Source organism: Aythya ferina (genome assembly GCF_964211825.1).
Source record: "Aythya ferina genome assembly, chromosome: 12".
In the NCBI taxonomy this organism is placed as follows: domain Eukaryota; kingdom Metazoa; phylum Chordata; class Aves; order Anseriformes; family Anatidae; genus Aythya; species Aythya ferina.
In genome coordinates, this window is record NC_140308.1 from 11,033,799 (window position 1) to 11,061,324 (window position 27,526).

The following is a 27,526-nucleotide window of genomic DNA, read 5'->3' on the forward strand; positions in this document are numbered from 1 at the left end:
TGCGGGGCAGGGGGCGGCAGGGGGCGGCAGGCCCGCCGCCGCTCGGTCGCTACGGCCGAGCAAGGAGCGCGGCGATTGGGGAGCGCCCAGCGGCGGCGAATCCGCGGGGCTGTTGGTAGCAGGCCCGCAGCGACCGGAGGAGCGCCCGGGGCCGTCCCGGTGCCGGTGCCCCGATGCCGCTGCGCCTCGGGAGGGGGCGGCGGGGCCCCTTCGTGAGTGCCCGGGGCGGGGGGCGCGGGGCGAGGCCGGGGGGAGCAGAGGGCGGCCCGGTACCGGGTGCGGGGCCTGCGGGCAGCGCCCCGCTGAGGCGGAGCCGCTCCGGGCCGGCCGGGGCCGTCCTGCGGCGGGAGGCGCCCGGGGGGCTCTGAGGAGAAACGGCGGGAACCCGGCGCCCGCCTCGCCCCTCACAGCGGTTACGGCTAGCGCCTAGCGTGTGCTGGTGCCTGCAGCGGGCATCAGAGGCGGTGGGCGCGGATTCAAATATAAAATTTACCTCATTTGTAAAAATTGTGAGGTGGTCCAGCGCTGGAACTGCCTGGGGAGGTCGCGGAGCCCCCATCTCCAGAGCTCGTCCCAGCCTGCGCTGCTCTGTGGCCCTTCTCAGAGCACTCGCTGTGGGGAGTGCTGGCACCTTTTTTTCTCTGCTGGCACTCACCAACATCCTTTTTTTTTTTTTTTAAAAAAAAAAAAAAAAGTATTGGGTTTGCTGATTAAAAACTCCCCAAGATTTTTTTTAACCCCGTTTCAGGCTAAATGAACTGTTAAGACCCTTAAAACTTGTTAGTGATAGTTGTTTTTTGTTTGTTTGTTTGTTTGTTTTCATCTCATATTGGTGCAACAGAGGATTACCTCTGACTTACAAACCCTTTGTACGAGAGAGGGAATAATATTATTATGAAACTAGATTCAAATCTTCTGAAAAAAGTTGATTTATAGTATGTTTTTTCTTGTGTGTGTACACAAAAACAGACCAGTCCTTAAGAAACTGAATTTTGTGGATAGTGACGTAATGGGTAGAGAACCTACAGTCATGGGTCTTACATAAATTACATTTCTAACCTTCACTAGCAACTACTCATACACGTTCTGAAGTTATACTTAAAATCATTCTGTCTTCTGTTTACATTAATTGCATGTAAATGTTCTTCCCTTTTATATTATTTTGTATAGTTAGTTTTTGTGCATGTTTGGTTCTGTACTTCATTGTGATCCTTAAAGTCATTATCAACTAATTTTATTTTAAATTGTTTAGAAACATATAGCTCATGGCCTGGTCCCTGCTGCTACCATAGCTCCTAAACCTGCAGTTCCCCGCACCCCTCCCCCTCGTAGTCCAAACCCTTCTCCAGAAAGGCCCAGGTAGGTTTTGAGTTGTTTTTTGTTTCATCGATTGCAATAGCATACTAGAAAAATATGACGAGAAGAATTGCATGTCCTTGCTGTAGCATTTACATAAGCTGTTTCATAAACAGAATGTATTTTTAAATTAGAGCAGTTCCCTTCTTTGAATTGTAAAGATGCCTATTTTCCTCCCATACGTAAGCAAGCCAAGTAATTAGAACAGTTACTTTTATGAATATGTAACTTATTAGAAAGATGACAAATTGATTTTTTAATGCTAGGGCTGTTTTTAATTTGGGTGCTAGAGTGTAGCAGAGCTAGTGAGTTTAGAAATTTTTGCTTGTTAGAAGAGCAGAAGTTTAATGTTACTATTCTGCCATTTTATTGCATATAAAAAAAAAAAAGAAGACTTAAAAACTTGTATAGAAAACCATGTTGGATTAGATTTGAATTAGCTATACAGCCAAGTTACACAAAGTGAAAATACAAATATATTTTCCTTTTCATTTGTAGTTTCATGGAGTTTTTCTTTTCTCTATATGTTTTCTCTATATTTAGTTAAATTCTGGTTATTTTCTATGGTCTTTCTAGTATATAACATTCTTAGTTAATTCTAGTTAATTTCTTCTTCCTTTTTTTGACCTCCACTTGTTGTCATTCCTGTTACAGTCCCTACCATTTCTCTTCTTTAATCTTTGTTCCCATTTGTCTTTCCCTCTTCATCTTGCGCTTCTCTCTGCTCTGCATCATCCCACTAATAGGCGCTTCTGTCTACTTATGTTTGTCCTAGTTTGCAGTGCTCCAGGATCTATGAACAGCTTCAGTCATCAGTAAAAGGTTCGGAGTAGGGGATAACAGGAACTAGAAAACAAAATAGCAGAATATTAAACACTTTTTCAGTGTGCCACATAACTATTGTTATGACTGAAGTGAATGCTAAGTACTATAAATTACTGGTGTTAATTTTGGAAATATAACTCAGTATATTCATTGTTATTTTCATGCATTTGATTTAGGTACTTGTACTCTTTGATATCTGCCTTGAGAGCACACCTGATTTTGTGCTTTACTTTGGGAGTTGATAGTTAAAAACTAGTCCCTTAGCACTTTGTGTTGCTTATGCATGTTAACTTTGAACTTTTTGCTTTGCTTAAATAGTGAAGACATTCTGCAGTGGAAGAGGATATGAAATGTGAAGACAACATCAGTAGTTTCATTGCTTTTTTCTTTTTTCTTCCAGATCTGCTTTAGCAGCAGCTATCCTTGCAACAACACTAACAGGGCGCACTGTTGCTATTCCTCAGCCTCGGCAGCGATCACTTTCGGAAAGTGATTCCACCTATGTGGAACAAGAGTGCTTTGAGCCATATGCAGCAGTCACAGAGCTCAGAATGGGGTAACATACACTTTCTGTTTGGATATCTTAAATTAGAGATAAAATGTGCCAATTTTTACCCAAGAATTACTGAAAACTAATTAAACTCTGAGTGTTATAACCATTTTTCTTACCACATCATAAATAGAGTCTAAAATGTCTACAGTTCTTATTCCATTTCTCATAAAGTGATGTCATGCACACAGTCCTCAGAGCGAGACTTGGTTTGCACAGCAAGTAAAAACATGCATTATTTCTGCTAAATGCCTATCAGTTATACAAGAAGTTAAATGCTGGGGAATCATCTGAATTGTTTGTCAGGTAATTCCTTTGTGCAAAATTTAGTCTACTTTTACTGTAGAATTGGCAACCTTTGATCTCTGGTGTGGCGCTTTCTGTAAGCGAAAGAAGTAAATGTAGTGCTAATTGTCTATTTTGAAGTGTATTGCGTAGGTTAGGTACTTTGTTTGCAGCCAAAGAAGCTTACATGTCTGTTTGCTTCTGCTGTTGGACCTGTGTATATTCTCAGATTGATGGTTCTACTTTACAAACATTTATTTTTCAGAAGAGTAAGCAACACTGAAGCAAGCTTTATACTGCTTTCTACTTGCAGGCCCAACTGGAAACTTGATGGTAGTGACAGATCTCCTCTGCAGTCCTTAGAAATATCAGGCAATTGCTGTGAGGATGAGGACATGGATACCTATCCTTCAGATCCTGATAAAGAGGAAGAGTCCAGCTCTCAGAGTAATGAGAAAAGGGAAGAAAGCTTTAGCAACAATGCTATTTATGCTGTTCCTTGCAAAAATAAAAAGGTAGGATTTTCAAATCAGTTAATTCTTTTATTGCGTTTTAATATATTAAATATTTCTAAATATTCTTAATGTTTATGCATTTATTCAATTTTTATATGTTTTTATGATTCAGTTACCTTTATACTAAGATAGGTTTGTTTGTTGATCCTTACAGATTCTCTATCTCTGATTATTAGGAACTTAATAGGAAATCACTGGTAGTGTGGCTCTTACTATAAACTTAATGAGAGTATGTGTTTTAATCTTATGAAACATCTGATACTTTCATCTTGAGCATGACACTTACATATTTTGTTAAATGCACTTGGAACTTCTATGTATGGTGAAAGCTTAGTTCTTGATTCAGTATTGTGCTAAGGAGCAGTGACCCTCATAGGGATAGGAACATTCAGAATCAAAAGAAATGACTTTGTGGCTTGAAGACCAGTGGATTTTTCCATGTTACAGCGTGGAAGCAGCTTAAGACAGTTAAGGCACATCTAAAGTTCAGTTTGCATGCCTGTCCAATGTGTTCCAACAAACAGGAATAAGTAACTGAGTAGCTGAGAAGCAATAAAATGCCGTGTATGTGAAAGGAATTGGAAAACACACCTAGGTGAAGGGACAGTAATCAGTTAGAGGAGAGGAGGGGGGGAAAAAGGGAGGGTGTTAAATACACAGGATGCTGCTATGCAATCAACAGGGAAAAACAGCTAAGACAAGGCTAAAAATTATTCATGAATTCCTCATGTACTGTGATGTGGTAGATAAATGACCCATTTTTCTTAAAAAGTAGGTTTAGATATGACACAACAAGCAAAAAGATAACTTCATCAATTCTTTGACTAAATAAGATGACAAGGAATATTGCCCTGGGATAGATTAGACGATTATCATAGTTCTTTACCTCCTGCTGATCACAGTAAGGGTTAGATTTTAATTATGTATAGTCCTAAAGCCAAAAAAGTGTATATTTTATTATCTTAAAATTTTGAAGTACAATTCTGAATGTGACCAAGACATTATCTGTATGAAAACTTCAATATCAAGACATTTGGGCATAGGCTATTTCGACAGTGTTATGATTTAGATAGACTTGTTTGTCTTTTATACAGGAAGAGACTCCACTACCTCCTAGTAATAATGCTGAGAAGAAAGAAACATTGTCTCATGAAACTGAGTTTCACATGCAGGTGGATGAGTCAAATGTGCAAACAGAAGGTAAATAAGCTTACTTAAGAAAAGGGAAAAACAATTTTTGAACAAACTAGATTTATTAGTACCATATGATAAATGATAAATTCCTTTTAAAAAGGGCAGACAAAGAAATGCCATTAAAGTGCCACTTTTAGTAGTTAGAGAAAATTGAAAATCTGCAATCAAACTGAAATTCCTAAACATCCACTAACAATCAGGTGCATTTAAAAGACAACAAAAAATAATGAGCTCAGTTTTGTCTAGTATAGCTACTATGTTTCTGTTGATCTATGTACCAGGATCAATCCAGTTTATACTCTGGAAGCTATTGGAGTGTAACTATGCTCAAAAAATGGAAGAAAGTACCCAAGAAGTACCAGAAGCTATTACTGTTAAGGAGATTAAAAAAAAAATTCTTACTAATTTTTCTTGAAGACATGTTTATGTCTGAAAATCAGCTAGAAGAACTTTTTTTTTTTGATAATACAACTTAATTTCTTCCTTAATTGTATCTATACAGTGTGAGAGGTAAAGTAAGGTATCACATCAATATTCTAATATACCATGAATGGGGCTGGAGCCTCAAGGACTTTCTCACATTTATTTACAGTATGTAATATGTGTACTAAAATATCTGTATGTACCCTTGTAATTTACAGACTTATTAATGCTTTCATTCTTAATTGACTGAAAGATCTGTTTTTCTTTAACAGAAAACAAACATCTTGGCTTGAATTTAAAGGTAAGACTTTTGAAGGTTCATTTGTGATGCATTCTGGTGCTGTTAGCTGACAATTTACAATCCACGTAAAAGAAAACTAACTTATTGTCACTAGGGAATGTTTCCTTTAGGCATTCTTGTATGTCAATCATTCCTTTTGAAAAATCCCCATCATATAGGTGTGTAGACCACACAAAAGTTGGGTGTGGGTTTTATTAAAAATAACAGAAAATGCTCTTGTTCCTCATGTGAAAGAATGAAACTAAGTGAGAGTGGGAGACATCCTCTATAGAAAGAGAGAGCTGTCAGTGATAATTCTCCTGAGCTTGCCTTCACCAGATTTTTATGTAGTTTATGAGTTGGGCCCATCTGACTGCTTTTCTGAGCTTGAAAAAGAATACCCAAAAGTTTGGTTTCTCACATCAATGTCATGGAATACTACTTAGAAAAATGGTCAGGCCTTCCACTGCTAACATTGTTGGTTTCTTCCTTTTTCAAATTCTTGACAACATATATTTTCTTTTGAAATTGTTCTTGAATTTCTATTTATTTGGGCATCAGTGTTTCAGCATGTTAAATCACATGGCATTGTATTCTTACAGAACTTCTCTGTGGTTTCATAAAAATGTATGTCAGTCATGTTCAACCTGAGTAAATGTATTAGCGTAAATACAGGCTGTTTTTACAAATTATTTACTGTTGAAAGAACTTTCTGAAACTGTAAAAATATGTGCTTTAACTAATACAGGAAGAACAAAATTATTGTATAGGGTTTTACACTTCAACATACTTGAGTCCCAATTATGGACTGACAGTTCATGTAAGAGTGTTCTATTCTAGAATATTCTATGCAAACTAACAAGGGAGCCATATCAGTTCTGTTAGGTCAAGAAAATTTGTTTTATTTATTTTTTCTGTTATGAGATTTTGTGAGAACTGTATGTCTTTGACAACTAATGAAAATACCGTTTCAAGCATCCAAAAGTGACTGACTTTGGTACGTGACAAAAAGATGTTAAGATAGCCAAATGACAAGTGATTTATATTGTCAGTAGCAAATCAAACCTTAAAAAAAAATAAACTGTTTCAAAAGTTCTGTTTCTTAAGTTCTCCAGCGAAGATGCTGTTCAGTGTACTTCAGAAAAGATAAATGCTAGAGCAAACTGTTTCATTTTTTATAATTTCTCTGCTAGGAAGAAAAAGCATTAGCTGAAAATCTTATATGGGAGAAACCTCCACTATCCCCAGGTATTTCTGATTTTTCTGTGCCATTACTACAAATCTTCATTTTAAAGAATACATGTGTAATAAAAAAAAATACGTTTTCTTGCTTGTACTCACTAAGCCTAATTCATGGGGGAGGAAGAAAAGTATTCATCTTGCACAGGAGATAAAAGAATGCTGAGTTCTCTGTGATACATGTTGAAAACAGTGGTTCCAGGCTTTTTATGCTAGATGTTTGAGTTGTTTTTACTTTCTAATCTGAGTGACTTTTGAAGTGTTAAGTAAGTGATTGTCAAACAATGTACCAATTAAAATATTGAAAATATTGACATGTGGCATCTATAGATATATCCATTCGGGCAAGGCAAGCACGGGAAAACATGGCTAAAGAGAAGTTCAGAGAGCTAAAACAAGAAAACTGGTCTTTGAATAAGGTATACCAGGCTATGGCCCAGCAATTTGAGGAGACAAAACAGCAAATGGAAGAACAGCAAGTAAAACTGAAGAGATTAGAAGAAGAAAACAGAAAACTTAAAGAAGCTGCAAAGAAGATACACAAAGAAGGTGGGAGAAACATTCTTTCAATACAAACTATTCTTAGTTATCATGCTTGATTTTTCTAGTTTTTTTTTTTTGTTGTTTTGTTTTTTACAACTTTTCCACTGGTAGGAGGTTTCTACTTCACTGATATGAGGAAGTATCTATGCAGAAGTAGTTTCTGAACAGTATTTTCTACATTTGTAGAAATTTTGTGAAGGAATACTTACAGGATCATGGGAAAAATACTCGGTTGTTTCATAATGTTTTTTTGTGCTAATAACTTCTCATGGCTTTATTCTGTAAGAGTATTTTGGGAAGTTCTCTTATGATAATAATTTATTGAGATTTTTTCCCTTATAATTAACAAATTATTGTTAATGTTTCTTGAATTTTGACTAAAATGAGTTGAATATTTGTTTTAATAGAGGAAGCTACAGAATTACTTTCTCTGAAACGACAAGCACAAGAACTTGTAGACGAAAATGATGCTTTGAAAATGACAGTCCATCGTTTGAACGTAGAATTAAGTCGCTATCAAACTAAATTCAGGCCACTGTTGCAAGAAGAGGTGAGAATGTTGGTTATAAAGGCAATTTGCATAGGTATGTCCCATTGCCCTTTCAGTCACCTGTAAGTTTTGGGAGGCAAATCCAGATAAAATAATCTTAAAGTCCACAAATGGCATAGGCTTCCTCTGAAATTGAAAATAAGCATTTATCATTAAATCTAACTTTAAGAAGTTAGCTATTCTTCTGTATTGTAAGATGTTTAAATTTCAGTTTTATTGACCGTCTGTGTTACGTATGCAATGTGTAATTAGAGGCGTAAGCTTGTTCAGGGTAATAGTTATGACTTGTCCACTTTTGCAGTGGTCAATGGTTGCTGCTTCAAAAAGAAGGAAATAATTTAATTTTTTTCTCACATATCTTCTTTAGCATCTAAAAATAAAAAGTTTACCCATGAAAGGACCACCACCCCCATGGCTGGTAAGTAGCATCATATTTTCACTGATCTGTTCATTCCTTCCTTTAGAGGAACCAAAATATTCAGATTTGCAGGCCTTTATTTAGTTATGTTGTTGAAATATCACATACGGGTAGAACAAGATAAACATAAAAAGGAGTAGGGCAGAATTTTGCAATGAATATGTAAAACTGGCTAAATTTATGGTAAGCTACAGACTGCTTACAGTTACCAAATTCGCATTATTGAATGTAAATTAAGTACTGTTGCCCTGAGAATCATAAATTACATCTTCCTTTAGTACTGTCCAGCATACACAATGCATCAAGGTCTATTGCTTCATTATTAATCTTAATTGTTAATCTTCTGCTGTGATTGCTTAAGGTAAAACTAAAAGGAAATAGCATATATCAGTGAGTCTTATGGTAGGAATGTTTGTGGATCCACTAGTAGCCTACGAACTTCTGGCAAGTAGAAGGCAAGTAATCTGTGAAATGGAACCTATAACATGTGAAACAATTTCTTCATATGTTAACTGAATCTTCAATTTTCCTTTCCCATTGTTATTCAGAGCTATACAGAAACCGGAAGGTCCTCCCTCTTCACTTATACGTAAAACTAATAGCAACTGAAAGCCCTTAATAGCTTTTAAAACTGACAATGTGTATCAGGAGAAGAAATAATAAATATTGATGAGATTGTGGTTTGCAATTTATTTATACTGACTTGTTTTTTAAAGCTGGATATGAAATACTTGTCACCTCTTCTGCTGGCATACGAAGATAGAATAAGAGAAAAGGAAGATTTAAGTCTTGCATATGAGGTAAGTTGCCATTTAAAGAAAATGTACTTCTAAAATAAGGCAGAAAAAACTACTGATTTTTTAGAAGGGATTTGTCAAAGCTGGGTTCTACCTAAAATTAAAAGTGACTTTGTTTTACTTTGGTATACGTTGTTATTGTGCTGTTTTAAAAGCACTTGGTTTGGTTTTGTCAGGCTGTTCAGCTGTAGAAGCAGACACAACACTGAATGTATGGGAATAGAGTAAACCATAAACAGTCAGTCCATGTTGAAACAATTTACTGTTGCCATTCATAACTGGGAATCCAGTGCCCTGTATCTACCAGTTGCAGGCCTATGGATTTTGTGGCTGAAGAATATTTATTTCAAGTTATTTAAGGCATGGGTACTGACTCTTTTTGCTCTTTAGAAATATCTTCTGTTACTGAATCTTCAAAAATGGTTATTAGTTTCTTGAGAATCTTTGTTTACAGTATGAAAAAGATTACCAAGACACTCATCTGGTCTCATTTACAACCATGTATGACCAAATCTGAGGAACTACATGAGCTTCAGAGCAGAACTATTACAGTTTTTGAGAATATTTCCTTCAAAAATTATGCCATAAAATAAGCAGTATTTCATTCTGAAAATGTATGCTATCATCTGGTTATTTCCAGAATTAATCTGCTTGAATACATATGTTAAGGATCTATGAGTTGCTTAATTCAAAACACACTTGGAAAAAAAATCAAGTGTGCACATCTGAGTTAAAGATGAGTGACTCGTGAGATAAAATGCTGTTAACATGAGAATTAGAAAGGTACCCAGGTATGTGTATTTTGATGTCAAAGTTAAAATATTTCCCTCCAGCTATTATGATTTGGATTCCTTTATCTTCCAGGAGGATATGAAGAACTTTAAAGTGCAAGTTGAAGAGTTGGTGAAGGAGAATGAAGACCTGCATAAGCAATTAAATAAAAATAACTTTATTACCACTACAGAATGGCAAGTTATATTACCAGAAATTAGTGTTTTGCTTGTACTGTGCAAATGTTTAAGATTATAAATCTTGAGGAAAAACTATGTCTGGCTCTTGCGCAGGGGGGTTGGGCCAGATGATCTCCAGAGGTCCCTTCCAGCCTCAAACACACTGATTCTGTGATTTTAATTCACACATGCATATCTTTCCTTCTTTCCACAGTGAATTTTTGCTTTAATTAGTCAAAAATTTTAAATATTTTTTAAAAACAACTTATGTATTGAGGGTTGAGAGCTCATGTCTGTAGTAAGCTTACTTTGGATTCTGAGATAGCTTTCAATTAAGGTTTTTCATTCCTTTTTGAAAGGGATTCAAATATGATAAAGTTTAAACTGTTAGAAGTCAATGTTGTTTGTTTGTTTGTTTGTTTGTTTTTCTTTGGACATAAATAAAGTATTTCTAATTTTAATTTATAAACTGTTTGTTCTTGTGCAGGCATCAGCTACAAACTCAGGCCACACTGGTCTTGGAAGAAAACAGGTTGTTGATGGAGCAACTTGAAATTCAACATGCTAAAGCAAAAGATAGTCACAGACAACATGTTCAGGAAGGTAAGTGCCTGAATTGCTAGACATGGCAACTACACATTTTACACCGTACGTAGTTCTGCAGGTTTTCTGTGGTGGAGGTGTTTTGCTTTTTTACAACTTGATACATGCATACAATGCATAGCTGAATACAGGTAAGATCACAATGAAGTCAAGCTCTGATTGTCAGCTGATCATGAAAAGTAACGTCAACGTCACTTGTAACTGTATAACTTGTGAACTGTTAAACAGAAGTACTTTTGGATCTTTTCCTAATTTGAGAGCACCTTAACTTTTTACAGGTTGATATTTGTGAGGTAGTATTTGTTTATTTAAATGTTCAATTTAGGTTGTTTCTTGCTATGTAACCCATATTTATTGCTAATAAAATGTAGTTGATTATATCATAAGTAGCATGATACTGCTTAAATTTACATCCATGTGTTAAGTAACGGATCAGTTTTGTTATCTATTGCTGTTTATTAGATGTTGAATTGAATTCAGAACACTGAATGCTTACAAGCAAGACAAGGAATATAATTTCTTAAAAAATTTTCTACTAATGGTTATGTTTTGTATGAGCAAATTCTTCTGGGTAATTCTTGTTAATAGACTTCTGACTGTGTATCAGAAAGAGGACAGACATGTTACATTTTAAAATCCTAACAATGAAAGTAAGATTTTTTAGTAAAGGTTAACTGTTTAAAAAGCAAGATTGAAGGTACGAATTCTGTGAATCTTAATTCACAGTTTAGGATATCCTTGAAAAACATTTAATTATGTATCATTAATATAAAGCTTTTGGAGAGAATATAATACCCCCAATCAAGTGTTCTGCTTTCCATGTCTCAAAATAGCTTGATCTGGTGCGAGTTGGAAGGAAATTCCTACTAGACTGACAGATTTTGTTATTTATTGCTGTAGTTCTCACAAGGAAATAAGAGCCTGACCTTAACTGTTTTGGAGTGCATTAAGTGATGGAAATACGTGCTATAGGAAGAACCTGTGGATTGGTGAACAGAAACTAGACAGTCTGTAGATGTGTCCTGTCTGCTAGGCTACAAAACTCATGTTTGATTTCAGGTTCTTTTCCTGAATTAATCAAAATGAATTAAAAGATTTTTCAGCACAAAATGATGCTTCAATGAGCAAACAGCTCGTAGGCCTGAAAAGAGGTAGTCTTGAGTTTGAAGCCTCTTGAATAGAAAACTGCCTTTAATCTGATCTCTCACTTTCCAAGCACTTCCAAAGAATAAAAAGATTATTCTGTCTGAAAAAAAAAAAAAAATCATTACCAGTATTAGAATACACTGAGCTGTGTTCTTTCTTCTTTAAGAAAGAATGTGAGTGTTAAGAAAGAAAGGAAAATGTTCTGAAACAGACATGTGGCCTTGTTTGAGTTACCTGAAGTCAAAAGAGATATTAGCTGTAGGTAGCTCTGCATCTATGACTTTTGGTTGGCTCTTTGCTCAACATAGTTTTGTGGGTAGCAGTGTCCTCTACTGAATTTCTTGGTCAATGTTCTATAGTTATGTTGATAACACCACTAGAATGCACTAGAGATCAGAAGAGATTCTTTGAATATCCTCTAAGAATCTCTTCTAACCTACCATAAGCTATTCAGAAAAGAATTCTGTCTAGATACTATCTGAAATGTCAGGTTTACTGATTTTAAATGGGGAAAGGCAGATTTCAGTGAAAATCAGACTTATAATAGAACTCTTTGCTTAACTGTGGAAAAATGTGGTACTTCTCCAAAACAAATTGAGACAAAATCCAAACTGTTTGGATTCCAAATCCTAACTGATTAGGATTTAAAAAAAAACAAGAAAAATCCAGTCACATAATGCTTTGAATAACTATGAATTAATGTATTATTGGTTTAGTTGGAGTTCTACTAGGTGATTGAATTATTGTTATTACTGTGCTGTAACCATTTTTTTCTTCCCCTCCCAAAAGCTTCAAAATTGACCAAGCAGATAATAATTTTAGAAGATAAAAAACGGAGTCAAGAAGAACAGATAGCAGAGTACCAGAAGCAGCTGGAAGCTTTACGTACTACTTGTGAAGAGCTGAAAGCAAAACTGGATAGCAAAATAGCAGCAGAGGAGCACTTTGCTTTGGTGAATGAGTTAAAAAGGTATGAATTTGTATATGGTGCATAGAGAAACAATTCTGCAAAATATTCACATAAGCAGATCATTACATGCATACATCACTTTGTATGTAGGAATATGCCGGTAATTTTTAATCTATAAAAGGTAACTACCAAAGCAGAAAGAAAAGTTACTATTTCAAAAACATTGTAATTCTAGAAATAAATCCCAACACTAGAGGCATGAAAATGACATGAAACAGAAGTGCTGCCATGCAGCATACTTTGTATATTTTTTCTAAAGGCTTCCTGTAAATTTGTTTGCTTCCAGGCCTAGGATAGTTGAAGTTACTGTTTCTTGGTACGACACCTTCCTGAAAAGTACTCATAAGTGCTAGTAATTTCTTTGAGGGGAAATATACAAAAGGACTACATTTTAACTAGAAGATGTATTTTATAGTTAAAAATTATTTCAAATGCAGATAGGATGATGAATTACTTTTTCTACGTTATGTTTCATTCATGATTTGATACATCATCAGATTGTAATACCACTTTTTGACATCACTAAACATTATCAGTGTACCTTTTTCATATCTTTAACGTGAGTGTCTTACTATAATTTTGGCTTTAAAGTACAGCAGGTGTATATGTGACATGTGTACTAAATGGTTGGTTTTGCAGCCATTTACAACAGGAGCAGGAGAAAAAGCGCTCTGAGGTGGAAGACCTAATGGGAAAGATAGCATCAATGCAAGCTCAAAACAAGAAACTGCTTTTAGAGAAAAATAACTTCATGGCTGACAAGAAGATCCTGGAAGCTGATATGGAAATGACACAAAAGACAAACAGGTTTATCTTCCTTTGTCACTTCATATTATGTTATCATTTTCTCAATACTTAAATTTCTAAAATATACCATAGCAATAATATCTGTAAAAACATTTTTTTCACATCCCGGTAACATTTTTACCTACTGTAGAGCAGCCGTGTTTCCTCAAATACATCTTTCTCACACCTATTTGGCCTACTTGTTGAATAATTTTGCTAAATTTTATGTTTTCATAGACATATCTGTCTTTACATGCAAATTAAGAATATATCTTCAATGCTAGTAGTTAGCTATGATGATTAATCATTTGTGTATTCACCTGAAGAACAGGATGTTTCAGTATTTGCAGACTTTCTCATATATGTGAATGGTTCAGAGGTAGAACAAACCTTTCAAAAGTAAAAATAATATCATTATTTTTCTTAAGAAATATGAACTTGTAGCTATTGCAGAAATTGCTCTTTTGAGTATCTGCTATAATTACTCTTAATGCAGCATACTATTAAAAAAAAAAGTTATAGGCAATGATACTTTCAGCCCTTGAAATACTTTGAGCCAGTACATCTTTAACACTATACGTGATTGTTTTTGAGACTTGTGCAAGCTGATTTGTATCTACAATGGAAGTTCCCTTAATGCCATTATTAGTTTCCAATCTTAAAGGGTCTCATGTTAATTTTATAGGCAATTAAAGAAGAAAATAGGTCTTTTGAAACAGCAGTTGGAGGAAGCAACAGAAAAAGAAGTTGCAGCCCATCACTATCTAACAAACCTTATTGGTTTGGTGGAGAAGATAGCTCAGGAACGTGATCACCTTATTTTTTTGGTAATTACCTTTAATTAATATGGCTTAACTGATGTTTCAGTTCTCCTCCTACTAGAAAAAACTCTTAATAATTCAAATTAATAGTAAAAGAAAGCTATGATTCCAGTTGATTGAGCTATTTAAATGTTTGCAAATAGAATAGAAGCAACAAAAGATTATTTTATGTAGAGCAGTTAAAAATATGTACTCGTTTCTGAAGCTTTTCACTTATTTTTATTTAAATTAATTCTGAGTTAATAGCAGAAATGCTCTGAGAGCCTATTTTATTGAAATAGTCTCATGCTAGTAAAACTTTAAAATATCCAGTTTCCTTTGCTATCTGCTAGAATTGGATCTGAACAACCCGTGCCTAATTTCAGTCACTGAACTTGAAACATACCTTGGCAGGAAGTTAGATTGCAGGTATCCTGTACTCAGATAAGCTGGTAGGGTTTCGAATGAGGAGACCTAGAAAATATTGGGGGGGGGTGCAGAGGGCTGAATTTAGAACTGGACACTCATTATTACTAAGAGACAACACTGAGCAGGATGTCTAAGTAAAAGTCTATTATCATTCTCCCTACTTCAACATTCACTACTTACAAAGTGATGGAGGCAGGGATGAGCCAAAACCATTTTGTAAGCCACATGCCAAATTCCTGCCATGAATTGTTGCTAGTTTCAAGGTTTTTTCTGAGAGAAGACTGATTCTGACCTGGAGGGTCAGCTGTACAAATAGAATCCCTAAGCATACGTATATACACCTGTCGATGAATGTGCAGAATTGGTTTGGTTTGCAATATTAATATATCTATGATCCTTTCAAAATAGAAGTGTTTCAAAGTATTATTTTGTTAGTGATCATATTCACAGCCAGTTAATAAATTATTAATTAGACATTATTAGCATAATTTTGAAGATTCTTTCTCCATTTTGGTTCTTAAGACTCAGAATAGATTTGCCTTCAATGTATGTAATTTGATATATATGTTTGCAGGCCAGGTGTTTGGAAAATGAAAATCATGGTGTTCTCAACAAAATAGTAGAAGGCAGTCTACGCTTAGGAAGGCTGCAAGAAAAAGTTAAGGTAAGCAGTATTTCTAACCTATGTATTTTGTAAAACTTTTATCTTTTTAAATGAGAGAAGTAAGTAGTTTTTTAAAAATGAAATGGATCATCAGTTTTTGTAAATGACATTTTCCATTTTGTTTTCATATTGTGTATCTGCTAGGTTGCTGCATTAACACCGTTACCCAGAAAATTATGACAAGTTGTAAAAATGATAAAATACAAATAAAATAGCACTTCTGATTTTTGCTCAGTAATGTAGTCCAATTATTCTACTTTTTTTTGTCCACTCTCTGCTAATGCTTCAACTTGAAATCCTTTGCAATTAGATTTAGAAGTGAAAAACTATCTTGAGTATACAGTACTTTTATGTGACCAAAGGGTAGGCAATTTAGAAACTCAGAGTATGTTCAATCATCTAGCCTAATCATCTAGCCTAATACATCACAGGTTATCTTTAGGATTATCTAAGCAAATACAAAGCATAGCATGTAATTGCATTATAACAATGTTTAGTCTGAAATACATTTGAAACTCTTATGTTTTAATATCTTTAGTGCTACAGTAATTCAAGGTAAACACTTAAGCAATAGCGTTTGAGGTATAACCTCACAGTTTCTAAGCATATGTGTATTCTCAATATTGTGTATCACATAAAGCAAGAGGTGTAGTACTTCAAAGAAATCTCATAAAGAGATCAGATAGATCACAAAGAAATCAGATAAACAAAAATCCTTTTTTAAAAAAAAACCACTATCAACTGTTAATGGAAACTATAAATAATGTTTTTAAATATTGCTGTTTCTAGTCTATTTAGAAAAAAGTGACAAACTACTGGCAAAACTTTCTTGTTCTTAATTTGTGTCAGTATAGCTTAGGACTTAAACAGTCAAATATAGAAACTTAAAATATCATGTACTTCTTGACTATCATACTAACTGTAACTTTTAGCAAAGTTCAATCACCTTTTTGCTGAGAACACCTTAATTTCTTGAACACCTCCAGTCAAGTAATCCACTTTTCTAAATAGAAGCTTTATTACTTTGTTGTCTCTAGTGATTTATGAGAAGTTCTGGGTATTCCTTAGTTTTACTTTTTTATTTAAAATCCTAAGTTTAAATACAAACATTGTCAAGTTTTTAAGTTTGGTTCTTTTTAATCAAGGCTTTTCTAATCCTAATATGTAATGCATATCACCCCTCCGCTTTAAGCGCTGTCAATAAAAATTCAGGGGAACGTGGAAAGGCAATAAATTCTTTACGTGGAAGATTTGTTTACTTCCACAGTTAATGCACAATTCTAGCAACCAGGAAACTTGAACAACAGCATTCTTCAAGATTACACACTTCCTACTTAATTGAATAAAATAGGTTAAAGATCTCATTAGTTTGACTAGTCTGCCAGAGGAATACCACTATCAGCTGCTTCAGGGAACTGCAGCTGGAATAACTGCCCCTTGTACCAAGTTGCAGGGTGAACCTGTTACAAGGTATTAAGACAAGATCTGTCTTCATTGGTAATAGTACTTAAAATGTACACATTTTTGTGAGAAGGTGATATAACTTCCTAGTTTGTGTTACATTAATTGTTATCTTAGAAAGGAGTGTTCTGCATTGACTTTTAGCTATTATAATGAGATACAAGATAATAAATATAAAATTTATCATATGAACTAGAGCATACAGTCCTCAGATTAGAATGAGAGAAAAGCTTCTAGCCTACATACAGGTTTGAGTTCCTTAAAAGTGCCTAAAAGATAAGGCATCGTAGGTTACCTTTTGGTGAATTCATTGCCTCCTATCTCAGTGTCCACAAACTACTCCAAAACCATGGTGCAGGTTAGATGCATGGCAGAAAGAGTACATGTCAACAGATTTTGTGGGGCTTCTTTCACATCACTGCAATTGTTACTGGAGGAAAGGAAAAAAGGATGACTAGGTGGAACAGCCATTCTTCACTGCAAATGTATGGCACATACCCCTGTAGACAGACAGTTGTCATTCAAAAATCTGGCAATTCTATTCCCTTTAGATCACTTTCCTCTGAAGTCACGTGTGCTTTGCAGACGAAGTGGATCTGATTTTTCTGGTCTAGAGTTGTTACTGTTTTGCAAATTCTTTTGGGTAAAGTAAATGAACAAAAATCCCATTTTCACTGAGAAAATCCCAGTTTTTCACTGAGAACCTTCAAGATCAAGCAGACCTGTTTTTGAACACAATAAGTGTGAAATCCTTTTAGCAATAACCCTTTGAGCTTTAAATGAAACCTAAAAAAATGTAGATGTTTAATATACACAGCTCTATTATCAATTTTAAACTGCGTATGCTTGAGCTAGGTAGCAAATTAAGTGATTCTCTTTATAGGTACCCATTTTTAGTTTGGGACTTAGCAATTACTGAAAACCTTTTAAGTCATTCACTGTACAACATGTTTTGTAGGTTATCAGTACAACCATATAGGACAGTGGAACAAGTCTCAAATAGATTGTATACAAATATTCAGAAAAATAATTTTTGCTCAGGAATTGTGTTAAGGAAACAAAACATCTTTTGGTATTCTTTTGTTAGACAATTTTTCAGGCTTACTAAATCATGAAAATATTAAAGCTTACTTGAAGAAATTGTTCTTTAGTTGGCCTTATAAGATTCAACTACATGATTCTTTGTCATATTTGTTATAACTCAGAACTCACCTGAAAAAAACTACTGATTATGGAGCAGAATATTTAATGTAACTTTATTTCCCTTCATCATCAGAAAAGTTTCAACTCAAATGTTTAAGTTTTTCCACTGGTATTCTTTCTGTCTATCTCATTAATCATATATAACATGAACTATCTTGCAATGGGACATTTTTAAGCATATTATATGCAGCACTTCTGATCTTTTTTTGTTTTTTAAACAGTGAGCATGCATTTGATAAAAATGGTTTTGTTTAACAACTGTTTTAAATAGCCTTCAAATATCTCTTCACAGTTGGTTTTCATTCACATGCTGGTGGTCTAAAACTGTTACTTTGGGAACAGGCAATAGTAGCCACTATCTTTTTAGTAAAAAAAAAAAAAAAAAAAAAAAAAGTTAAAAAAAAAACTCACCATGTTGTGACTACCAGAGAAATAACACAAATTATTGTGCTTTCACAAAAATACATTTATGCTAAAAGAAAGCTCAAAGAGATCATCAGAAAGCTTTCTGAAGTTAGACTATTAAAAATGCTTAGAGCATAAAGGTTAAAGTCTGATTAAATTATTTTATGGTTCAGTTAAATACTTACTGATTAAAAAAATCTGCATATCAACTTTTTGAAAAGCAGTCACAAATTTCCTGGCAGAAGCACTGGCAGAAGCCATACATGAGACATACAGTAAGACTTGAGGGAACAAAACACAACCACAATACCTAGGGTCACTTTTTCAATCACTAGTAAATAGATTCCAACAGGGAGGGAACCAAAGTAAAAAAAAATTAAAAAAAAAAAAATATATATATCCAATCAGCCATGCCAGTATTGTAGGTACACATGATTGCGTAGCTTGGAAAAGAGATCTTGATCCAGCTGACTCTGCAAACTTGCAGATGCTGACTCAATGCTACGGTCAGCATAGTAATCTAAGGCAGCAGTTTGACTGGAAGTCCTTGGGGAGTCTCTTTGTACTTCCATAATCATAATTACTAAGCAGTTGGGTGATTCATGGGAAGAGCTTGGGGAAGCCAAGTTTTTTGGTGTTAAAACTACTTCACCACAGTTAGAATTCCATGCTGCTCTTTTAATAGGAATTTGGACATAATGTTTTTATCGTTAGGGAGTGCTTTAACTTCATCTTTGTGCAACTCAATCTCATGGCAACAAGAGAGACAGATAATGCAGAGATCCACCTCCTCTAAGTAGGATGTTATTCAAACATCTAGCACAAATTCTGCGAAGACAGTTCAAAACTTTGGATTTACAACTGTGAAGATTGTAATTCTGATAACAGATTTTGCACTCCAGTTCATCATTTGGGCACACTGTCAAAAAGAAGTCGTATCAAGTTGTTTCATGGATTCTGAATTTCTATTGGTAATATTTTTTATCAATGATAAAGTTTTTATAAATATAGGTAGAAGCAACCTTTATACTGAAGATATCTGGCCTCTCCCATTGGGATTACATTTTCAGGTAACAGAAGGTAATCTAGTTGCGCACACCAAGGCATATGAATGAAACAAGGGTGCTTCTTCATATCATTCCTATTAACAGTAATCTGCACTGAGGGATAGATGCTTTGGATCTAACGTTATCAGACCATAGATTAAGTCTCTGTACACAGGGCTCCTTTATCTAGAGTGTATTCCTGCTTTTTTCCTTCTTCTTTTTTTGAAAATACAAGGAACATTTCTGACTCATAGCAACTCGGGAAACACTAAACGGTAAAGGAAAAAGAAAGTCTTTATATAACCAAAAAATTAGTTCACACCTAATTATTTAGTTTTACTTTAGATGAAAATCATTTAGCTTACCAGCTCTGTTTAAAGCAAGAGTTATACTGGAAAAATGTGCATGTGAACAACATAAATAGCTGCCAAGTAATTCAGTACACACAGTATAAAAGAAACACAGTGCTCAAAACATACCTTTTTGAAATTATAAGACTGTAGATTATGTCCTGTTCAGTCCCAGCTGCTATATCCATCATCACTGCTCTTCTCAGGTGCTTTCTATATTCCTAGTGTGCCATGACGATGGGCAGACTACCCATTTCAGCTATAGAGGAAAAATAGTACCACTTCCAGCTGTGTTATCCCCTTCTTCCTGCAAATGGTAATCGCCATCAGTCTACTCACTGTTGCCTGCTTCACTTCAGAAAAAAAAAAAATACAAGACCATGTTGAACAACTCAAACATAGCAGCTGCTGCAAAGGTCCTGTCAGTGCCTGTAGCTGCGTGCCCAGAACCACCCCAGCCTGGCTCAGCTCCCCAAAATGAGCAGGGAGCAGTCTAGCGTCAGCCATCCTGCTGAAGTTTTGCTGCTTATGCATTTTACATCAACTTAGTTATAAACATTCCTAGGAACAAGATAAGAACTCTGTATCACTCACATCTAGTCTCAAGTTTTAATCTGTAGGCCAGGAAATGGTGCACTATTGCCCTTTGTGCCCCACTGATCTTGAAACCATTCTGTACACATAGCTCAGCTTCAGTTGGCAGAGGAAGAACAGGCATGTCAAGCCAACAGTATTACTATTACGTTCAGAAAATACAATTCCAAAGTGACACATTTTACAAGCACTAAACTGAAAACAGCTTGTGAAAAGGATCACAAAATATTTTGCAGCTCTATTGAGTGCTTCAATCCCAAAAATCTCTTATAGCCTATGTCAGACATGACATTCTGCACGTATATCAACAGTTTAAGCACTATGTTTGTAATCACAGGAAAAAAGCTGTTATTGGATAATGTCTGTTTCTGCCAAGAGAAAAGCAGCATGTAGAAATGTGTAACAACACCTGACAAGCCGTATTTTTTCAGTTCCTCATATGGTTATGTAATTGAACGGAGAAGTTATTTCAGAGAGCACTAGACCTGTATATTAGACCTGGTTATTACTGCCAATAAGCATAAAATGACTTGTGCCATCAGTAAACAGAATGAACTATTACGTGAAACAGTAATATGTTTTAAAACATGAAGCTACTCTGTTCTACCTCTTAGTATTAAGATTAAAGAGCAGAACATGCTTTCTTATAGCGTACATGGATAAATACGACTTGGACAACTGGTAAGTACCATGTGGCTTTCAGCAAACTGATATAGTAGAAGGTGTCCCTGCCCAAGGTGGCAAAATACCAGTGTAATGCCTTCACGTAACAAATAGGTTAAAAAAAAACACCCACACATACACATAAGCAACCTACCTGATGTATCAATGCAAGGCATCATTGATCAAACTGCTAACTCGCAAAGCTTCTTTTATTGGTAGTAAGTTGTTCTTATTTCTGCTGTCATCACATTTTTCCTATTAATTTTTACAGCTCTATAAAAAGAAAGCAGCTGAGAAGCTTGGAGATATCAGTCTCAAAATGACTGAGCAGGAGAAAGAATTTGCCGGGAAGACTGCTCAGTACCAGCAAGAACTGAAGTACCTGCAGCATTTACTAGAAGACAAACAGGAAACCCTTAATGAAGTGCTGCAGCAAAAAAGGTATGTCAGTCATAGGCAGAAGTAATCCAATTAGATATAACAGGGAAAAAAGGGGTCGGGGCAGTCAACTCTGCACAGCAGAAAGCTCTTGTTTTCCATCAGAGCCTCAAACAGTATATTATTTTCTCATTCCTGTTATAGCTATACTGAAAATGCTGAAATACTCTTAATTCCATCCATATTAACTCCAAAAAAATGCCCTTTGAAGGAGAAATTTATTCTTACAAGTTTTTTAATATCAAGAAAATCAATATGTATGAAAAATACCAATCTGAGCCTAGTCTCTGATGATTTAGGAGTCTAAAAATAACCAAGACATATGTTAGTTATTTAATAGCATCTTCTACTGAAGGCTGAACACCTTTCCTGTCCTCCTGCCTCAACAGAGTAGCAGTAAATTAAATGAATCTAATAAATACACATTTGATGGATTTCCTTTTGAATCTACCTTACCGTTTTGTTAACAAGGGACAGATTTGCCACTTTCAGAATTAAAAAAAAAAATATATATTTAACTGATTTTTATGACTATGAACAGCAGTCGAGCTGTACTATAAACTAGTTCAGTCCAGGCATGCCATTTGTACTATAGAGCTCAAAACCCTGTTGATTTGTATTGGCATTCCTAATGTTGAACAACAGTATCTCAATTACATTTATGACCTAATATATTAAAAATTGCATTATGATTGTTCTCTAACGGTTGGTATTTCCTATATGTGCCCATATGGCTTGCAAGTGAAACATGAACACATTTTAAATTATATTCAAGAAAAAATGTATTTAAGGTTATTCTTTAAACCTTTAGATTTTTCTCAAAGTGTAAGAAAGGTAATCTAAGACAGTGACAGATCCACTGCTATTGCAATCCACTGAATAACAAAGTAGGATTGCTTTTGTGAACTCTACAAGGTTTGTAAGTAGAATGATGCTGAAACACTGCAAAACTTCGGAAAAAAATTGTATGTAGTACTGGAAGTCTTCTAAACAACATACAATACAGGTTATATGAAAATGTACATTTAGCAGACAGAGAAAATTAAGTATATAGTTTCAGAAATACTAAAAACATACAAAAACTCATTTTTGTGTGAAGGACAAAAAGACTACCCCCCCAACATAAGCAGAATGTATTTTTAGCTTTTGATTGTTGTTAAAAAAAATTGATGTTAAAAAAAAAAAAAAACCTGCAGAGACAAAACCCCACACTATCCTAACTACAATTAGACTGTAACTGCTGCTGCTTAGATGCTCACCAGAAAAAACAGAGCTATAAAAGCTATTATGCCACACTGAAGACTTACTTCTGACTGTAGTATATTGCATGCAAAGCCAGGATTATCTGCAATATGCTTCCTTGACAACAACACGATTTGACTGCTCATTCCAAAGCAAAGTCAGCAAACACTTTCAGATTCTGCATCTGTCAGCTTTGTTTAAAAATTAATCCTCCAAGAAGAGTTCAGATACACAATTCCCTCTACATGCATGCTTTCTCAATATTGATGTCATTCTAACCATGTTGGTGCTTTTAAAACCTCTCTTTGAACTACTTTTTTCAAAAATTGACATGGTTGCTATTAAACTGTGTGTGTAGAGTGACAATGAGCATAGCTTGGATGGTCTGATACCTGTCCCATTTGTCAGCCTTGCTGACAACATTGAACTACAACTCAGAATTCAGTCATCTTCGGTTTTATCTTCTTACTTCTGACTTTCCCTCAGGATCATGAGCATTAACAATTCAACAGTTTAAAAAAAAGAGTGTTGGCCTTAGAAAGTAGATAAGCAAACTCAGGGTAAATATCAGGATGGCTTCCAGGGGAAGTTCAATCATACAATTTTTACTCTTTGTAACTTACATCCCCCAAAATTTAAGCAGAGAATAGCTGCCTTTGTAAAGTATTTTGAAGCATACACTGAGTAATTGGTAGCATTATCAGATACCCTTATTATTGTGTCAACAGGAAATACAATTCTTGAGAACAAAACTACAGTTTTGGTGTTTCAAAAATGAGAGATTGCTTCTCAATTAGCTTTTTAGAGACCTGGCAGGAATGGAAAGCTCCAAATCATTTATGTGGCTTCTAATGTTCCTGGGCAGAGTCCTGGGGATACTCTTAGCAATTCTACTGCCTCCACCTACCTTATTTTGCTTTAATTCAATTCTTAAGACTACTACTGCCACCAGAAGTTTATTCCAAGCAATATGAAGATAATCCTAATGCCTTTTCAGTAAGGTATTTTTCTGACTTCTGTCTCTATATCCACTCGTAAGGTGACACAGAATGAGCTACTACTATTTCGAGGCCACTTTTTACCACTTCTTTCTCAATGGGAGGTGTAATTGATCATGAAGGATCCTATAAGAAGTGCTGATTATACAGTTGCTGGTACACATATTTTGCCAAAAATATAATTTGACGGCACTGAATCTTACATTTATGTTTAACAGGGGTTTCTTTCTCATTTTTAGAAAGTGGTATTCACTTTCCCTATTCAGGAGAATTTGTATAAAGGGCTAGCAGAATTCTACAATGTTAAGATGCGTGCTCATTTTCCATGCAATGGTTTTGTTTTCCACTTCAAGTAATCTCAATTTACTGATTAAGTTGTATTTTGACATATATTAGAAGTGAGTCAGAGGAAACCCAAGTGCTTAACTATGACCAGGTATAATTCACTAAAAAGTCAGTGGCTAGAATATAGTGCATTATTAAACAGCATTAGCTGCCATTCTCACAAGTAACCTTTTTCTTGAGAAGAACAATAAATAATTCATTCATGCAGTCAGAGAAATTAGCATACAAAGAATGACATAATGCCTTCAGAACTGTTCTTCATATCCCCACTCACCACCACCAACTAAACCAACCCAAAAGTCGACATCGCTTCTGTTTGGCCTCCACGAAGAGGCATTTAGCTGAGCACAATCTGAACCAACCATCTGAGCAGACTGGTTTTTTTTAGCTTCTGAGTGAACAATATACAGAACTCCTGGCATCTGGCAGAAGAAAAAGGGCACTCATTACAGAAACATACCTATTAAAGGAAGCAGAACTGCAGTCACAGCAGAGCCTGATTCGAAGATGGTCATAATATTTGAATCTCACAAGCACCACTCTTTTGTGTGGACTTAATCCAACTCATTATGTGGGTCAGAAATCTTCCTGATCACGTCCTCTCCTAACATTATATTTACCGGCCTTTAAAAACAATAAAAATTCAATCAGAACATTTCAAGCATCTAAATACACATGTTGTATAATTTAGTTATGCATATATTGTAATTACATAGTGCTTAAAAGTGGTTTTAAAATTAAGATTGCTGTTAATTTTTTTTTTTCTAGAAAAGTGGAAGGTGAACTTGAAGTCATTTGGGAATCCACATCCAAAGAAAACAGGAGAATGAGAGAACTCTTACATAAATCTCTGGGAAAAAACGACATTTGGAATACTGTCACAGTTCATGAGTCATACTTGGATGAAGTCTCTCATAAGGACCTGGTTTATGGACATGATTTTAGCTATTGTGATGTGAAACCATCACCTACTAAGAAGGAAATTCACCAAGAATCTTAGTGATAAGAATAAAGGTGCCTTAAGCATATCACCAAAGATAGGATTATCACAGAAAAACAGAACTATCTGCCTGAATTTGACTTTTTCAACAACGCAATGCAGTAGGACATTTACCCTCTTCATTTTTGTTTTTTTAAAGAGTCCTCAAAATGACAACAAATTTTCCACCTACAGCAATATTAGTGGTATTAGTGTAATTCTAGGCTAAAATGTAACTTTTTTTTTTTAAAAAAAAAGGCTGTTCCACATTCAGGCAAAATGTGGTACAGCTCTAAATTAACAGAAGTCCACAATTACATAATTAACAAAATAAAAATAATAAGCTTGGAGTGCTAACACAGAAACAGCACATACAGAGTGCTATAAATCAACTGAACAGGGAAAGAGAAAACCTCCGTGTGCTAATGTCTATTACGTATCTTATATATTTTAATTAAAAGGCCAAATTTCAGGCGTTTCCCCACAAACTGTCAAATAAAATATAGATCATGACCAAAGTTGAAAAAAAAAAAACAAAATGGTGTTGTCCGTTCTCTTTGCTGGTGATGAAGCATCCTGACATTCTGTGTTTCAAGGATGTTCTTAGATTTAATTGCCAGCCATAAATCTTGTTTTCTCACAGACAGAAATATTTGTGAAGCAAAGAGGACAGAAACATCTTCATGACAACTTGTGGTGCCTGAACGCAGAGTTGTCCACAAAGCAGATTTAAAAGAGCCCAGGCCTCAACAAGTTTCCTAACATAGTTTTGCCAAAGGGATAAGACCCTGGCAGAGGATGCAGTCCTCCCTCCAGATTGAGTGGTCTTTCCCACTTCCAATTCAGCAGCTTTGCAGGAAGCCAGAAGTATTTTTTCCAGAGCATTCTCTGCAGCAATACCAGTCCTTAGATTAGTATGACACACATTTGTCTTTATTTTTATAATAAATGTGTTTCAACAGTACTGCACATCAATATTGAAGCAATACGGAGTATGACTTTCATTTTGGAATTCACATGCAAGTTTGTGGACCAGCTTTTTGTTTGTTGCTTCATTTCTGTAACAAAAACCTAAATGGAACCAGAAAATTTTAACAATACTATACAATATGACCAGCAGTTCTGTAATATTAGAAATATCCTGAAAAATTAGACACATTTTTAAGTTGGAAAACATGGTCCCCCAAACATACGTTGACAGCATTGAAGTGAACTGCCTGTAAAAGTCACCCAAGGTAAATGCTAAACTCTGGATGTGAACAACAAACACGGTTAAGAAGCTTTAATCACTTTTACAACTTGCCATTAAAAATCAAATGAGATACAATTACATGCTATTTGAAAATTGGTGTTATAAAAGTGAAAGGTTATCTAGTAGAAAAAATTGATTGACACTGGATTGTCAGGCTTTCCAAATACAGTACAAAATGCAGCATCTCCTCCCTGTCACTGCTTAATCTATTTATCATGCAATATAATAGATATCACGAAGGCACTGACCGCTATCCATGGAGGTAGCACTTAGGCAGACTTATGTCTATCTGGTCTGACAGAAGTTTTGGTAGTACTTCGGAATGATGATTGAAGTTGCACAAAATTGTGACAACTAACCAGAAAACATCTAATTTTTCTAGTTACCAGAACTGCGTACACTTTTATTCAATGTGAGGTCAATAAAACTTTTTATTTTTTTCTATTACTGGGAAAAGAGTTCCTTCACTCTGTCCTTGGGTTAATATACCTATAAACACAGTTGCTAAGTTACGTTTTATTACAACTTGGATTAGGTAAATAAATTCAGCCTGAACCAAAGGAAAATGCAATGTAACCAACACAGACACTGAATGAAAGATAGGCTGAACTTAACTTCCAATACAAGGACCTTTTATTTCACATACTTAATGTAAGCGAAGCACACTTTTTTCATATATTGCCTTAGAACACAGGCATTTATCCAGCAGAAGCCTTCATTTAAGCCAACTCACTAAAATAACTTACAGAATACTTTGTTTCCATTTGAAATCAGAAAAAAAAAGGGTTTTAAATGGGCTAGGTTAGAATTAAATTACCATGTGGAAGACTGAGAACTTGTTTATCGCTACCAAATATATGCTGTCATAGAAACACAAGATCCGTCTTTTTGTAATTAATAGACAACATTCCTATCTTCTTAATTTTGCATTACAAATTAATTCCATAAAGATGATAAATGAAACAATGTTTTTACACCATGATAAAAAATTATTGAATCAGATGCTAGTGCTGGGAAGTGTACATGGTAACATATATTATATTCCTGTCAAGGAAATGATTGATACCACCAGTGCTTCTGAAACTTATTTTAATTTTGTAAAGGAGCAGGCAAAACAGACAGATTGTAAGTGAAGGGATAATAGACAGACAAGCAGAGAAATAAATGTTTCTCACAAGGGTGTGGAGTATCAGCTTAAGAATGCAGGATCAGCAGATCTCAGGGATG

The 27,526-nt window shown here is 35.1% G+C and overlaps 2 protein-coding genes and 1 pseudogene across 7 annotated transcripts in view; 1 reads left to right on the forward strand and 2 right to left on the reverse strand.

Moving 5' to 3' along the window:
- FAAP24 (FA core complex associated protein 24) overlaps window positions 1–20,047 on the reverse strand; it is a 29,646-nt gene extending 9,599 nt beyond the window's left edge. For 3 of the 4 annotated variants that reach the window (XR_014697333.1, XR_014697334.1, XM_084533840.1), the window contains exon 1: window positions 494–643. The gene's annotated coding sequence lies outside the window, so the exon portion shown is untranslated. Of the gene's footprint in view, window positions 1–493; window positions 663–2,116; window positions 2,203–13,216; window positions 13,330–13,750; window positions 13,821–14,636; window positions 14,705–17,079; window positions 17,215–19,917 lie in introns of those variants that run through there. The other variant, XM_084533841.1, reaches the window with a different exon arrangement.
- On the forward strand, window positions 1–27,176 carry CEP89 (centrosomal protein 89). 2 transcript variants are annotated; one of them, XM_084533835.1, is made up of 19 exons: window positions 1–212; window positions 1,253–1,359; window positions 2,582–2,737; window positions 3,330–3,531; window positions 4,626–4,731; window positions 5,421–5,449; window positions 6,622–6,676; window positions 6,998–7,216; window positions 7,618–7,760; window positions 8,128–8,178; window positions 8,895–8,978; window positions 9,840–9,943; window positions 10,413–10,528; window positions 12,464–12,644; window positions 13,284–13,451; window positions 14,116–14,257; window positions 15,234–15,323; window positions 21,317–21,486; window positions 24,837–27,176. In XM_084533835.1, the coding sequence occupies exons 1-19, from the start codon at window positions 174–176 to the stop codon at window positions 25,066–25,068; spliced, it is 2,394 nt and encodes a 797-aa protein (XP_084389961.1). In that variant the 5' UTR covers window positions 1–173; the 3' UTR covers window positions 25,069–27,176. The 2 variants fall into 2 exon arrangements, with proteins under 2 accessions (XP_084389961.1, XP_084389962.1); XM_084533836.1 differs by lacking the exon at window positions 1,253–1,359.
- On the reverse strand, window positions 18,451–19,330 carry LOC311443161 (E3 ubiquitin-protein ligase RNF182 pseudogene; annotated as a pseudogene). Its single transcript has one exon. The product of its transcript is annotated as an E3 ubiquitin-protein ligase RNF182 pseudogene (transcript).
- Window positions 27,177–27,526: the final 350 nt, after the last annotated feature.